This window comes from Lepidochelys kempii, chromosome 6 (assembly GCF_965140285.1).
Source record: "Lepidochelys kempii isolate rLepKem1 chromosome 6, rLepKem1.hap1, whole genome shotgun sequence".
In the NCBI taxonomy this organism is placed as follows: domain Eukaryota; kingdom Metazoa; phylum Chordata; order Testudines; family Cheloniidae; genus Lepidochelys; species Lepidochelys kempii.
This window is the reverse complement of record NC_136385.1, coordinates 10339097-10353016: the sequence shown is the minus strand read 5'-3', so window position 1 is coordinate 10353016 and position 13920 is coordinate 10339097. Positions and strand designations below refer to the sequence as shown.

Sequence of the window (13920 nt, the reverse complement as noted above, 5' to 3'; positions counted from 1 at the left end):
GTGATGAGAAGTAAGCTTAAGGATCAATTTCCTATTCATGCACAAATGCATCATCACGGCAACAAAGATCACATCCCTATGACTTGTTACTAGGCGTACTACTGTAGCGCCTGGACGGTTGTTGTCCAACGCATGACTGAGATTGCCCTGTGTACCTGCCCAATGGAGGTGGACTTGGGACTCCAGGGTCCTGAACTGTATTCCTGGCTCTGCCACTGACCCACTGTGTGACCTTGCCCTAGTCGGTTTCCCCTCCCTCTATTTAGATCATAAGCTCGTCCTGTTAGGGATGGTCTCACTGTTTCTGCACAATGCTTAGCAAGTGGGATTGGAGCCTTTTGGTGCTACATAAGACAATTTTGCTGCTCTTTTCGTTGCCTGGTCTGGCCTGTGCTTTCCTTGGAATCCACTGGCAATGGAGTTTCACTCCCGGAAACTATTTACTTTTAAAAATGTTATTTGGATTGCTCTTAGCACTTCATTGTTTACCTGCATTAACGCTATGCAGCTGGATTGTGCTATGTGACTGATATTTTAATAGCAATAATCATTCAAAATATTAATAATTGTTAGTCATTTCAGCAATTACACTTCTGTGTTTCTAGTATAGCACTTCCTGTTTCTCCTGCAACATTAGATTTTAATTCTAAATTGGGGAGCCAGGGGGATTTTTTTTTTTTTATACCCAAGCTTATTCTTTGGGGTCATGTGACTTTTAGGCTGACTGATTTCCTGGTTTCATGTCAAAACTATTTCGGTTTCCTTTGATCCTCCTAAGGGGATTGCCCACTGCTACTGTTGTTTTGCCTCTCTAACCAGCACCGTCCTCCTTTTTCGCCTCACTTGTGTGTCAAACTTCGATCCCAAATAGTCATCCCAGGCCAGATTTTTAAGTGTTGAAAATACCTAGATGCTATTGAAAATTCTGCTAGTCCCCTTAATACACTTACAAATCTGGCTCTTAAGGCACTATACTATCTTATATGAAATCCTTTTCAGAAACCAATTTCTACGGTAATTTTTATTGAATATAGGCATACAACCCTGAGAGAGATTGACAACCACAAGCATTCAAAAATCATGGGTTTTACACCTGAAAATCATGACATTTAAATAAATACATACATTTGGGGGTCTTTTATTTTGTCTTTTTGTTTCTGAGCTTCTAGGGTGCACTAGCTTCATACTTTTTCTGTTTCCTCTCCCAAAGACTGCATCTACCTAAAACAGTTGTACATGCCTTTAACATTCAATACTGTTTTGGACCTCCAGTAACATGTGAGTCTCCCCTCCTGTCATAATTGAAAACTTATTAAAGATCCTTATTTCTGTAAGTAATCCCCCATCCTGCAAACACCGAAGTGCAGACTTCCTTCTTTCTATTACTTTCTTTGTTGCATTGTAGATATGTCAATTTGTAAATATTGATTTTTTAATTGAATTGTATATGCTTCTAATTGCATATTTTAATTGCATAGCCTTTAAGATGTACGCTACATATTTTGTGACGATACATTCCAGTGACATTCTTCATTCTGACAAATTTACGGTTCTGTGCTGCCAAAATCCGGGATTTTTTAAAGTGAATTAGCCTGATACTCCTTTGCATTGATTGGGCCGGAGCACAGTGCTGACCTCACCTGGTTTGCCGTTTGGCGAAACTAAACGGCCTTGTCACCATTGTGTCTTCACAGGGAGATAGCTAATGCGTGTTGGCCATATCACACTCCAAAACCACATCTTTTCCAGACTATGCTGCTGCCTCAGACATTAAATGAACCATTATTATCCATAGCTTGACCGCTCTGGTACTGCTTGCGGCTAGCCCTGCTCCTTCGCCGTCAGAGGTATTTGCGTCTGAATGTTTGCAGCCCCCCATTTGTGTGGGTGTCATGGAAAACCAATGAAAACGTTTTTAAACTGGAGGAAATAACAGGTTTGTCTCCCCTCAATTTCCCTTCCCTTATTAAGATAGTACCGTGTGACATTAAAGGTGTGAAACGGATGCACATAAAGTGCCTTAAACCCCTGTGTAGACACTCTCGTTCAGAAGTGAAGTGACCTTAGTTTTGACAACAGCTTTCAGGGCCATCATAGCACTACTAATCATCATACTTAGCCCTTTCTTGAGTGCAGGGCTTACAGTGGACGAGAAGCTGGATAGGAGTCAGCAGTGTGCCCTTGTTGCCAAGAAGGCCAATGGCATTTTGGGATGTATAAGTAGGGGCATTGCCAGCAGATCGAGGGACGTGATCGTTCCCCTCTATTCGACATTGGTGAGGCCTCATCAGGAGTACTGTGTCCAGTTTTGGGCCCCACACTACAAGAAGGATGTGGAAAAATTGGAAAGAGTCCAGCGAAGGGCAACAAAAATGATTAGGGGGCTGGGGCACATGACTTATGAGGAGAGGCTGAGGAACTGGGATTGTTTAGTCTGCAGAAGAGAAGAACGAGGGGGGATTTGCTGCTTTCAACTACCTGAAAGGGGGTTCTAAAGAGGATGGCTCTAGACTGTTCTCAGTGGTACCAGATGACAGAACAAGGAGTAATGGTCTCCAGTTGCAGTGGGGGAGGTTTAGTTTGGATATTAGGAAAAACTTTTTCACTAGGAGGGTGGTGAAGCACTGGAATGCATTACCTAGAAAGTGGAAGACTCTCCTTCCTTCGAGGTTTTTAAGGTCAGGCTTGACAAAGCCCTGGCTGGGATGATTTAGGTGGGGATTGGCCCTGCTTTGAGCAGGGGGTTGGACTGGATGACCTCCAGAGGTCCCTTCCAACCCTGATATTCTATGTCTCCGGAGCCACAGGTCGGCCACCCCTGGTCTAGGAGCTTGTGTTTAAAAGGTATTCATAAGCTGGATGTACTGTTCCCCCTGTGTTAGGCTAGTTACAGTGTTCTGTGTACAGTAAATGTTTGTTTACTATAGAAACTTTCTACAAAGGGAAGAGACCGAATACAGAAATATTGCAACCCCTTCCTCTGTTCGCTGGTTTTAGAGGCAAGAGCCCGGCCCTGGAGTGCTGTAGCATGCTTTTGCAAATTAGACAAATACCTTTCTTTAGGGGTGTCAGAGGAGCAGCCCTGTTCGTCCGTATCCGCAAAAAGAAAAGGAGGACTTGGGGCACCTTAGGGATCACTCTTTTTCTTTATGGGTGTCCCCATTTAAGGCAGAGATGTCCCAGGGATGAAGCGGCACCTCTCACCATCACAAAGGGCTCCCGGGAGATGGGGGGAGGTAGCAAACTTGGGCCGAGCCTACCCCCCCCCCGGCCCACCTTGCTACCCCTGGACCAGATGATGAAGGGGGTGGGCAGCAAACTGCGCCAGGGTAGCACCCCCCCCCCCAGGTGAGGGCAGCGGTTTGTAACATTGCACCCTGCGGCGGGGGGGGGGGGGAATTCAAAGCACCGGGGATCCCCAAGTGTTTTGCAGCGGGGGGGGGGGAGGCGACCAGGGCCAGGAGGGAGCGTGCCGGCAAGGGAAGGGTTAAGCCGAGGCATTGCCCCGCCCCAGAGCACATGGGGCCGGGCTGTGATAACGCCGGGACCTTCCCGGCCCGGCCCCGGCTGCAGCCCCAGCCGGGCGGGGCGCGGGGGCGGCGCCGCGAGAGAGACTCGCCGCAGCCCAGGCAGGAAATCGCCGCCCGGAGGAAGCGGCCGCGGGGCCGGGGCCGGGGATCGGGGCCCAGCTGGGACCGGAGACCCCCCCCCCCAGCCAGCTCCGGGGGTCTGTGCAGCTGAGCCCGGCAGGGTCCCCCCCACCCAGCCCCCCGGGCCTTCGGGGCAGCCCCGGCCCTGCTCTCCCCCGCGGGAGAGGGGCAGGGGTTGGGGGGTTCGCTGCTGCCCCTCGGGGGTCTCCCTCCCTTTGCCGGGCGCAGGGAAGGGGCCTGGCTGGATCCCGGCAGCCGCCAGGACGCAGGAGGGGAGCCCCCAGGGGCGGTGGGGGGGGGGACACGCCCGGGGAGCCCCCATGGGCGACGCTCTGACCATCTGCCCCGACTGCGGGAAGAGCTTCCGCCAGCACTCGTACCTGGTCACCCACCGGCGCGTCCACACCGGGGAGCGGCCCTACAGCTGCGCCCAGTGCGGCCGGGGCTTCTCCCAGCGCTCCAGCCTCATCCGGCACCGCCGCACCCACACGGGCGAGAGGCCCTACCGGTGCCCCGACTGCGGCAAGGCCTTTGCCCTCAGCGCCTCCCTCCTGGCCCACCAGCGCACCCACACCGGGGAGCGCCCCTACGGCTGCGCCCAGTGCGGACGGGGGTTCAGCCAGCGCTCGGCTCTGGTCACCCACCAGCGCACCCACACCGGGGAGAGACCCTACCAGTGCCCCGACTGCGGGAAGAGCTTTGCCATCCGCTCCCACTGCACCGCTCACCAGAGGACCCACGGGGATCCAGGCGGGGAGCCCCCCTACCGGTGCCCCCAGTGTGGGGAGGGCTTCCGGCTCCGCACGCGGTTCCTGCATCACCGGCGCAGCCATGCGGGCGGCAAACCCCACCGCTGCCCCGACTGTGGGAAAGGATTCTCCCGCAACTTCCTGCTCAAGACGCACCGGCGGATCCACACCGGGGAGCGGCCCTACCCCTGCCCCGACTGCGGGCGCCGCTTCCGGCAGAGCTCCCACCTCACCCACCACCGGGCCACCCACACCGGGGAGCGGCCCTACCGCTGCAGCCGCTGCGGGGACGCCTTCCCCTGCAGCTCGGAGCTCTACCTACATTACCGTACCCACACCGGGGAGCGGCCCTACCAGTGCCACGACTGTGGGCGCAGCTACACCACCAACGGCAGCCTGCGGCGGCACCGGGCCAGCCACGGCCTGGGCTAGGGCTGCAGCCGGCTCGGCCCAGGGGCACCCTCCTGGGCAAGGGGCTGCATCTTCCTGCCTCTAGGCATGGCCTTTCTGGCTGTTTGCTGGATGGCTTGTACTGGGGAAGAGAGCTAGGGACGGGTTATAGGGGGCTCGCGGTGGATCGTTCCAGGAGAGAGAAGGAACACAGGGAGGGATCGATGGGTCATACAGGTCTAGAGCTGGGTCATACCTGTTAGACTGTGAAAAGCAGCTCCGCTCCATCTTCCGCTCCAGGTCCCGAAGATGAGGTTTTCAAAATGATCTGAAGTGTGCGTGTATTTTTCCAGGCACCTTGAAATAGAGCGTGAGTGTGTCTGTCTGTTCTTAGATGCAGATCTGTGTTCTGGGGCTCAATAGAACAATCAGCCGACCCACAAATTGTGCCAGCAGGGGGTGCAATGTTGGTAGGCCCTGGTGGCAGCTATCAGGTGACAATGACAGACCTCCTTAGCGCCACTTAGGGAGTAGAGAGAGCCGCCGAGAAAGGAAGCGACTGCCAGGAGACATGGCGGGTCAGAGCTGAGCTGGTTGCAAGCACCGAGCCCTAGGAGATCAGCCTGGGTTGGAGTCAGCAAGTCAAGAGAAGGAGGTGGGAGCATGACCCTGAGAGGGAGCAGAGGCAGAGATTCTTGGTCACAGAGCCCACTGGAGGGGCAAAGGTGGGGATTGTGCTGCGGGGAAACTGCCGACTGTTTCTTTTCTGCGGCGTATAGGGAAACAGGGTCCTGTGGGCATTCTTTGTAAATAAACACCATCACACCTGGAATAGACCTGCCTTGTCTCAGCGAGGTGCTGTCCACAGAGGAACAGCCTTGCAAGGCCCTGGCTATTGGCTAAGAGCTCAGGCCGGAAGGTTACAGGGTATGGGCACGATACCTTGCCCCAGATTAATCCTGAATCAGTCCGTCCCTTGGGAAGAGAGCAGCATAAGCCTGAAGCAGCACAGATCTGCCCCCATCTGGACCCCAGGTGGGGTGGACCAATGTTCTAGGGTGGTCCAGAGAATCTTCTTTCTAGCTGCCTGGCCGGTGGGTCTTGCTCGCATGCTGAGGAATGACCGATTAGGGGTCAGGAAGGAATTCCCCCCCCCCCAGGACAGATTGGCTGGGGCCGTGGGCGGGGTGGTTGTCAACTTCCCATGCAGCAAGGGGTGCAGGTGGCCAGCTGTTGAACATCTGGGCATAGAATTATAGAGTTGTAGGGCTGAAAGGGACCTCAAGAGGTCATCAAGACTAGCCGCCTGTGCTGATGCGGGACCAAGATCATCCCTGACAGGTGTCTGTGTAACCTACTCTTGAAAACCTCCAGTGACGGGGATTCCACAACTTCCCGGGGCAAACCTGTTCTCGCACTTCACTACCCTGAGAATTAGGAAGTTTTTCCTTATCACTAACCTACATCTCCCTGGCTGCAGAATGAGCCCATTATTTCGTGTCCTACTTCCGGTGGACATGAAAAACGATTGATCCCTATCCTCCTTATCACAGCCCTTAACATATTTGAAGACTGTTACCAGGTTCCCCCCTCTGTCTTCTTTTCCCAAGAGTAACATGCCTGGTTTTTTTTTGTTTTTTTTTTAACTTTTCCTCCTAGGTCAGGTTCTCTGAATCTTTTATCATTTTTGTTCCTCTCCTCTGGACTCTCTCCAGTTTGGCCACATCTTTCCTGAAGTGCGGTGCCCAGAGCTGGACACAGTGCTCCAGCTGAGATCTCATCAGTGCTGAGGAGAGCAGGACATTTACCTTCCATGCCTTACATACAGCATTCCTGGTAATACACCCCAGAATGATACTAGCCTTTTTTGCAGAGGCATCCCATGGTTGACTCATAGTCAATTTGTGACCCACTGTAACCCTCACATCCTTTTCAGCAGCATTGCCACCTAGCCAGTTCCCCATTTTGTAGTTGTTCTTTTGATTTTTCCCTCCTAAATAAAGAACTTTGCACTTCTCTGTACTGAATTTCATCCTGTTGATTTCCGCCCAATTCTCCAATTTGTCATGCTCATTCTGAATTCTTCTCCTGTCCTCCAAAGAGCTTGCAACCCCTCCCAGCTTGGTGTCGTCTGAAAGTTTTATAATTGTACTCTCCACTCCATTATCCAAGTCATTCATGAAAATCTTGGCTAGTACTGGACTTAGGACTGACTCCTACAGGACGGCACTAGATGGCCGCTGCCAGTTTGACAGCAAACCATTGATAACTACTCGCTGAGTATGGGCTCACCCAATCAATTCCCTGCCAGTGCAGGGACCGTCAGGCATTGGCGGCTCACTGGTTTCTCGTGTTCTCTGCCCGTTGCTCACAACAGGGCTGAAATGCTTTGGTCGAACTAAAGGCTTTGGGCTGAATAGTAATGGCCTGTGACCTATGGGAAGTCAGATTAAATGAGCTAATGGCCTCAACCATCCATGAAACTTTGCTGTTTGTTGAGGCTGGTTTAGGCCACGCAGGTTGGGGAGGGGCCTGTAACTGGGGGCTCTGTTATTTATACTGACATTTTAAAAATGCATCCAGGCCTCTGGGTCCCTGGCAGGTCAATTAAAAATTGCTTCCCAGAAAGCTATTCCTTGCCTTTCAGAGTTTGCATTTTAGCCCCCATCCGTCAGCTGCAGGCTATGGTAACACTGCATTAATTTTCTGGCAGGGGATTTCCCTTGTTTGTTATTGAGGAAGTGCTGGTAGCAGTGAGGGGGTGGGATTAGGGGAATCTGTGTGTGCAAAGGGGCATCGTGGGCACACTTCACCATTCAACTGCTGCCTCCCCCCTCCTCCGTGCTGCCCCATGCGTTGGTAAGAGAGGAGGGGAGCTGGTGGGGCTGTGTGGGGCACAGCCCAGGTGGGGGCAGGGGAGTGGAGATGCCAAATGCCTTCCCCAGATACACACATCCAGGGAGAGGTGTGAAGTGGCCCATTCATCTCAGGGCAATGAGAACACCCCAGGGAGATGACTACTGCCTGCAACAATCGCTCGGAGAGGTGTGTACTGCTCCATTCATCCCAGCGGGTGTGCGCGTGCACCCGGAACTGAGCATGCCCGTCCCCAGCGCCTGGCACAGCCCCAGTGCTGGAGTCCAGTGCCCATACCCCTCGCATGTCCAAAAGGAGCCCCAGAGGCCACGCAAAAGGCAGGGTGAGAGCAAACGCCTATGGCACAGAGTGGCCCACCCTGAAGATTTTGCCTCCTTGCCCTTGCCTTTCAGGGGCAGCACTTGTTGCCTTAATCCCTTGGGCAAGCAAACAACAGCTCGCAGGGGCGTGAAGGGACGTCTCCACCAAGGGGCCTTAGCCTCAGCATTGCAAGGCCTAGCTTTTCGGTGCCTGTGATGGGTTCAGAGGAACATAGAACCATCGGGCTGGAAGGGACCGCCAGCATCATCGAGTGTAACTCCAGCCCCGCTGGAGTGATTTGTATAGGATGTCTGAGATCACAGCCTGGCTCAGGCCCAATAGGTGGGGGAACACCTAGATGGGGTTTAGGTGTGAGACAGGCCCCTGGAGCAAGGACTTTAGGTGGCAGTGTGGTTTCCCACTGGCAAATCTTTAGGTGCTAAAGAGACTTTGTCAATGGAAATTCACGCACCTAGAGGCCGTCAGTGCTCACAGGGTTAGGCAGCAGCTGAGAAGGGATTTTGAGGATCTAAATGTTGGATTTAGGTGCCTAAAGTGCACTTAGGGTGACCAGATAGCAAGGGTGAAAAATTGGGACGGAGGTTGGGGGGTGTGTGTGTAATAGGCACCTATATACGACAAAGCCTCAAATATCGGGACTGTTCCTATAAAATCGGGACATCACGTCACCCTAAGTGCAGTTATCCCTTTGTGGACCTAGCCTGAAAGCTTTTGTAGTGCATTGTTGCCAACCCCCCAGGATTGTTTTGGAGACTTCAGGCATTAAAGCTGAATCTTTAATTAAAGAGTATGTCACGTGATGAAAGCTCCTGGAATGCATCCAGCCGAAATTGGCAACTCACCCATTATTCCTTGCCTGAGGGTCGGAGCCTAAGCTCTGGGCCAAATACATGATACAAATCTGCAAATGTTCAAAGCTGCTCTTTCTGGTGGGGCTGCATGTGGGGAACTCCTTAACCAAATGACCCGCAATTGTCCCTTCTGGGCTTAGACTCTATGATTCTATTGCACGTGGGTTTCCAAGCACCTTGACTGTTAAAGTCGGACGCTGATTGGGGTGCCCTGTCAGAGGAAACCCTTGACCAAATGACCCCAAACTAGTACCATTTTCTGTCCTGCTGGTACTGAGGATGGGTAGCAATTTTCAAGACAATCTGATTAGGCACGTAGGTTTCCAAGCACTTTGAACTATTGGTTCTTAAGCAAAAAGCTCTGAGTTTAGGGCTCGTTTGCCACAACCGGAGAGCGGTCATCTAGGCTGGTGAATTTGCCAACAGCTCAACTTGAACTCATGACACAGGGGAGGTGCTTGGAGTCAACCCTTAAGCTCCTGAGCAACTCTATTATTCGGGCTGCTGCTTCATAGGCTCATTCATCCCCGTCTCAGGGTACATCAGCAAACCTTCCCAGGTGCATGCCACTTCAGCAAGCCACAGCACAGCCCTCGTACTTCTTTAACTCTTGCTCCCCCAAAGGCGGAGTGAGTGGGTGCTAGACGCGAGCAGAGATCAGACCAGATCGAGTGAGATCGGTGCGGGGTGATCACAGCAAGAATTTGAGCCCACGGGTGTGTAGCAAAAAAAACCCAGTGTGATAAGAACGGAAATGTTACCAACCGGTGCTTTATTCTGCTCAGCAACCCCTTGTCCGAATGACCCCAAATTTGCCCTGCTGACCTTATGCCAGGCCCTTATAGGGCCCAAAGATTTTTAAGAAGCGTTGTGTATGCAGATGCTAATCTAAGAACTTCCAGTGCCATGTTCCAGTTGGCTAATACAGCCTGCTCTGTCTTGAAAACGCTTGGGGTCGCTGCAAATACTGGCTGAGGTACATTAAGAACGGCCGTACTGGGTCAGACCAAAGGCCCATCTAGCCCAGTATCCTGTCTTCCGACAGTGGTCAATGCTGGGTGCTTCAGAGGGAATGAACAGAACAGGTGATTATCAAGCGATCCATCCCCTGTTGCCCCTGGGAGTGTACAAGTCTCTAACCAGGAGTCTGTTTCAGTTGGATTCACTGAGGAGAGCTTGCAATGTGAAACAGGAGTTCTGGAGCTGTCTCGGAGGTGGCGAGGCTGCACGGCCTAACCTGAAGTAAGTGTCAGACTCTGTGGAAGCCTAACTGTAAAAAGGTTCCCCCAAGAGACTGTTTAAAAGCTGGAGCAGAGCACAGATCCCGTCCATGCCCAGAGGATCTGGCCTGGGTGGTGCTGAGAACGGTAGGGCACATTCCAGCTAGAGCTGGGTGAATAACGAATTTTTTGATTCACCGGCAATTCTGAAAACAAGAGAAAAGAAATCATTTGGGGTCAAGCTGAAAACCACATTTTCAGCAAATCAAAAAGTGGGGGAGGGGGATTAGTTTTGGGTCAATGTACATTTTTTTGTTTCAATTTTGAGCATTTTTTAAAAAATCTTTTTGAATTGGAGTTTAATGAAATTGAAGGAAATTCGGAATCCAAAAGTTGTTTTGAACCAAAAAAATCAAAAAATGTTCCATTTAGAAAATGTCAAAACTTTACATTTGGATTTTTCAGATTTTATTTTTTGTAAATCAACAATTTGGTGAAACTAATGTGAATTTGCGAAATGTTGCCATGGTGCAAAATCTGCACTTTTCATGGGGGAAAAATGGTTCAGATGAAACCGTTTGCCCACCTCCAGTTCTGACATTGAGCTAACCAAGACCTGGGGTGGTAAGTTGGCAGGAAAGAGCCCATCTCCCTGGTAGCAGACCCCCAAACCATTTACGGTTTTGGTTAAGTCTAACTGTTCGGTGTCACCCCGGGAGCTTATCAGATGCCAGCGCCGACTGAGGATGGCTGGTCTGACGCACTCCCAACAAGAAGAGGTGGTGACAAACTTTCCGTCAAAACTGTTTTTCTACAGAAAATTGAGTTTTTGACTAGATGAAAAGCACCCACTGCTTTCCACGGAAAATGTCCATGTCTTGTCAAAAAAACCAAATGTTTGAAAACAGAAATATTTCAATTTGGATCTGCCACCACAGTGCCGTAGGGGATTTATAGTTTGGTTGCCTCATGTCTCCAGTCTCCTCTAGGCGGGGGGTGAGGGCTGAGCTCCCTGGCTGGACTAGATCTTCCATGATGCACTGCAGGTGTGAGAGTTTCATGATGCACCATCTCCTGTCACCTAGAGTAGACCATGATGCATCAGGGGAGATGTACTCAGACCTGGGAGCCCAGCCTATATAGAATAGGATCATGAGGCACACAATCTACAACTCCCATGATGCATCATGGCCACAGGATTCCCATATGCACTGCCTCCCATCCCCTAGGGCAGGCCATGATACACCTTGGGAGATGTAGTCCGACCAGGGAGCCCAGCCTATAGAGAAGGGGAGCATGAGAAACCAACAACTCTAATAATGCCAGTGGCTCTGGGACTCCCAGGATGCACTTTGGTCTGTCTTAGGTGAGAAGGGGAGGTGCATCCTGGGAGTCCTATGCCCATGATGCAACAGGGGAAATGTAGTCTGACGAGGGAGACCTATAGGAAAGGGGAGAAGAAGGCCCTGTGTCCAGGGACTCCCCAAATGCAACAGCCTCCCCAAGAGCCTGCTAGTCCAGGGGTTCTCAAACTTTTTCTTTCTGTGGCCCCCCCTCAACAGGCTATAAAAATCCCGCGGCCCATCTGTGCCACAACAAATGTTTTTCTGCATATGAAATCCAGGGCTGGTGTTCGGGGGTAGCAAGCAGGGCAACTGCCTAGGGTCCCACAGCACAGGGAGCCCTGTGAAGCTAAGTTGCTCGGGCTTTGGCTTCAGCCACGAGTGGTGGGGCTCCGGGCTTCTGCCCCGGGTTGTGGGGTTTCAGCTTTCCGCCCTGAGCTCCAGCGAGTCTAACGCTGGCCCTGCTTGGCGGACCCCCTGAAACCTGCTCGTGCCCCCCCCAGAGGGCCCTGGCCCCCTGATTGAGAACTGCTGTGCAAGTCCATGACAGGGTCCTGGCACCCACTGATAGCCTCAGGGCTGGCAGGGCACCACTCTCCTCTAGCAGCCATGGGCCGAGCCGGCTGCACCCCGTAGCCCAGGGCGTGGCTGGTGTAGCTTCACCCACAGTTGTGGCACTGGTAGGGCCACTCTCCGGTGTGGGTGGCCCGGTGGTGGGTGAGGGGGGAGCTCTGCCGGAAGCGATGCCCGCAGTCGGGGCAGGGGTAGGGCCACTCTCTGGTATGGATCCGCTGGGGCATCTTGGGCAGGAAGCCCTGCTCCCGGGGACTCCCCTCCTGCATCCTAGTGGCCGCTGGTGGATGGAATCCAGCCAGGCCCCTTCCCTGCACCAGGAGAGCGGGGTGGCAAAGGGAGGGAAACCCCGACAGGCAGGAGCGAACCCCCCAACCCCTGCCCCACGGGGGAGAGGAGGGGCCTGGGCTGCCCTGAAGGCCCGGCGGGCTGGGTCGGGGGTCCCTGCCTGGCTCAACAGCACAGACCCCTGGGCTGCCCTGGAGCTGGCTGGGGAGGGGGGGGTGTCTCTCCGGTCCCAGTTCAGTACCAATCCCCCTGGCCCTGCCGCCACTTCCTCCGGGCAGCGATTTCCTGCCTCGGTTGCTGTGTCTCTCCCTCCCTGGGCTTCAGGCTGTGACTTGCTTCGCCCGATGCCCTACTCACCACCCTGGGGCTGCAGCCTGCAGAGGGAGACTTGCTCCGGCGCACACGCAGGACCCAGGCGACTGGGGCGCTGGGGCAGGAAGATCCCTGGGCAGGGCCATGAGATGGGCTCTGCCTGGGAAAGGGAGGAAGACAGAGATGGGGGAGGGGAGAGTTACCCCTTCCCAGTTTGGGCTCCCTCCCTTTTCCCCCTCCCATGCCTGGGCACTGCACCATGGGTCACAACACAGGAGCACATAGAGGGCAGGCGGCCACACCCACCCCACGCCCTCAGTTATATTATTCCTTATGTGCAGTGCAGCAGCACCTAGGGGCCCACGCCGCCGATTAGAACCCCACAAACTCCCGGTGTGTCCCCCCCACCATTTCAGGGACTCCCTGCAACCCCTCCCCCACAAACCCTTCCCTCTGCCAGGGTCTCTGCATGCCCCCCATGTCCCTGGTGTCTTTGCCCCCAGTGCTCATTGCTCCTATCAGCTGAGCTCGTTGCTCTCACCAGAGGCTCCCTCCACGGCAATTTCTAATTATGTACATTCGTTCTTGCCTGCTCGTCTGAGGGCTCAGTCACACGGGGTGGCCACCTGCCACGCTCCATTGGCCGCTGGGCCCAGCTGGCCTGGGGGAATGTTGTGAGGCTGGAAGGCAGCCATGACTGCCATCAGCCCTGTCTTCCATCTCTAGCCAAACCATGGCAGGCCTGGCTGAAGCTGCAGGCTTCGCTAACCAGACGTTAGGGGCTCTGCGTCCCTCCACCCCACCCCCGAGTCTGGTTTTCTTATCTTTTCCAAAATCCCCAGGGGTCTGATCTGCAATGGGGAGAACATTCCCTGGAGATCTGGAATCAATTTTGTGTCTCATGCCACCACGTTGGGGTTGGCGTCTCACTTCCCTCAGCTAGCGATTGGTCCATCTGTCTCTGTCCAATCAATCAGTCCATCCATGTGTGTCAGAGCAGTCCAACTCTGTGCTCCCTCTACAGGTCAGAGATCCATTCTAACCCGGCCCAGTCCCCCTCTGTATGGACACCCATCTATTGCCAGTGGGCCCCCGTCGTTGGGTCCCATGTGCTCTCAAGTCCCCTGGCTCTGGGCAGGGTGTAGTCCCTGTTTCCAGCTCTGGATCTATGGGACACATGCCCAGGCTCACACCTCTTGCCTGAGCCCGTCCTTGGGACATGGGACTCCACCATCCAGCCGTCCTAGAGCCTGAAAGGCCTTCTGAGTCTCTCCCCCCCACCCCCAGTTGCCAAGGCCATGGGCACTCTGGCTGTGGGCCCTCTAGGCTTCTAGTTTAACCCTTTC

General features: G+C 53.5%; 1 protein-coding gene across 1 annotated transcript; it reads left to right on the top strand.

Annotated features, from left to right (window-relative positions):
• Positions 1 to 3574: 3574 nt before the first annotated feature.
• On the top strand, positions 3575 to 6811 carry ZNF768 (zinc finger protein 768). Its single transcript, XM_073350492.2, has one exon. The coding sequence runs from the start codon at positions 3971 to 3973 to the stop codon at positions 4829 to 4831; it is 861 nt and encodes a 286-aa protein (XP_073206593.1). The 5' UTR covers positions 3575 to 3970; the 3' UTR covers positions 4832 to 6811.
• Positions 6812 to 13920: the final 7109 nt, after the last annotated feature.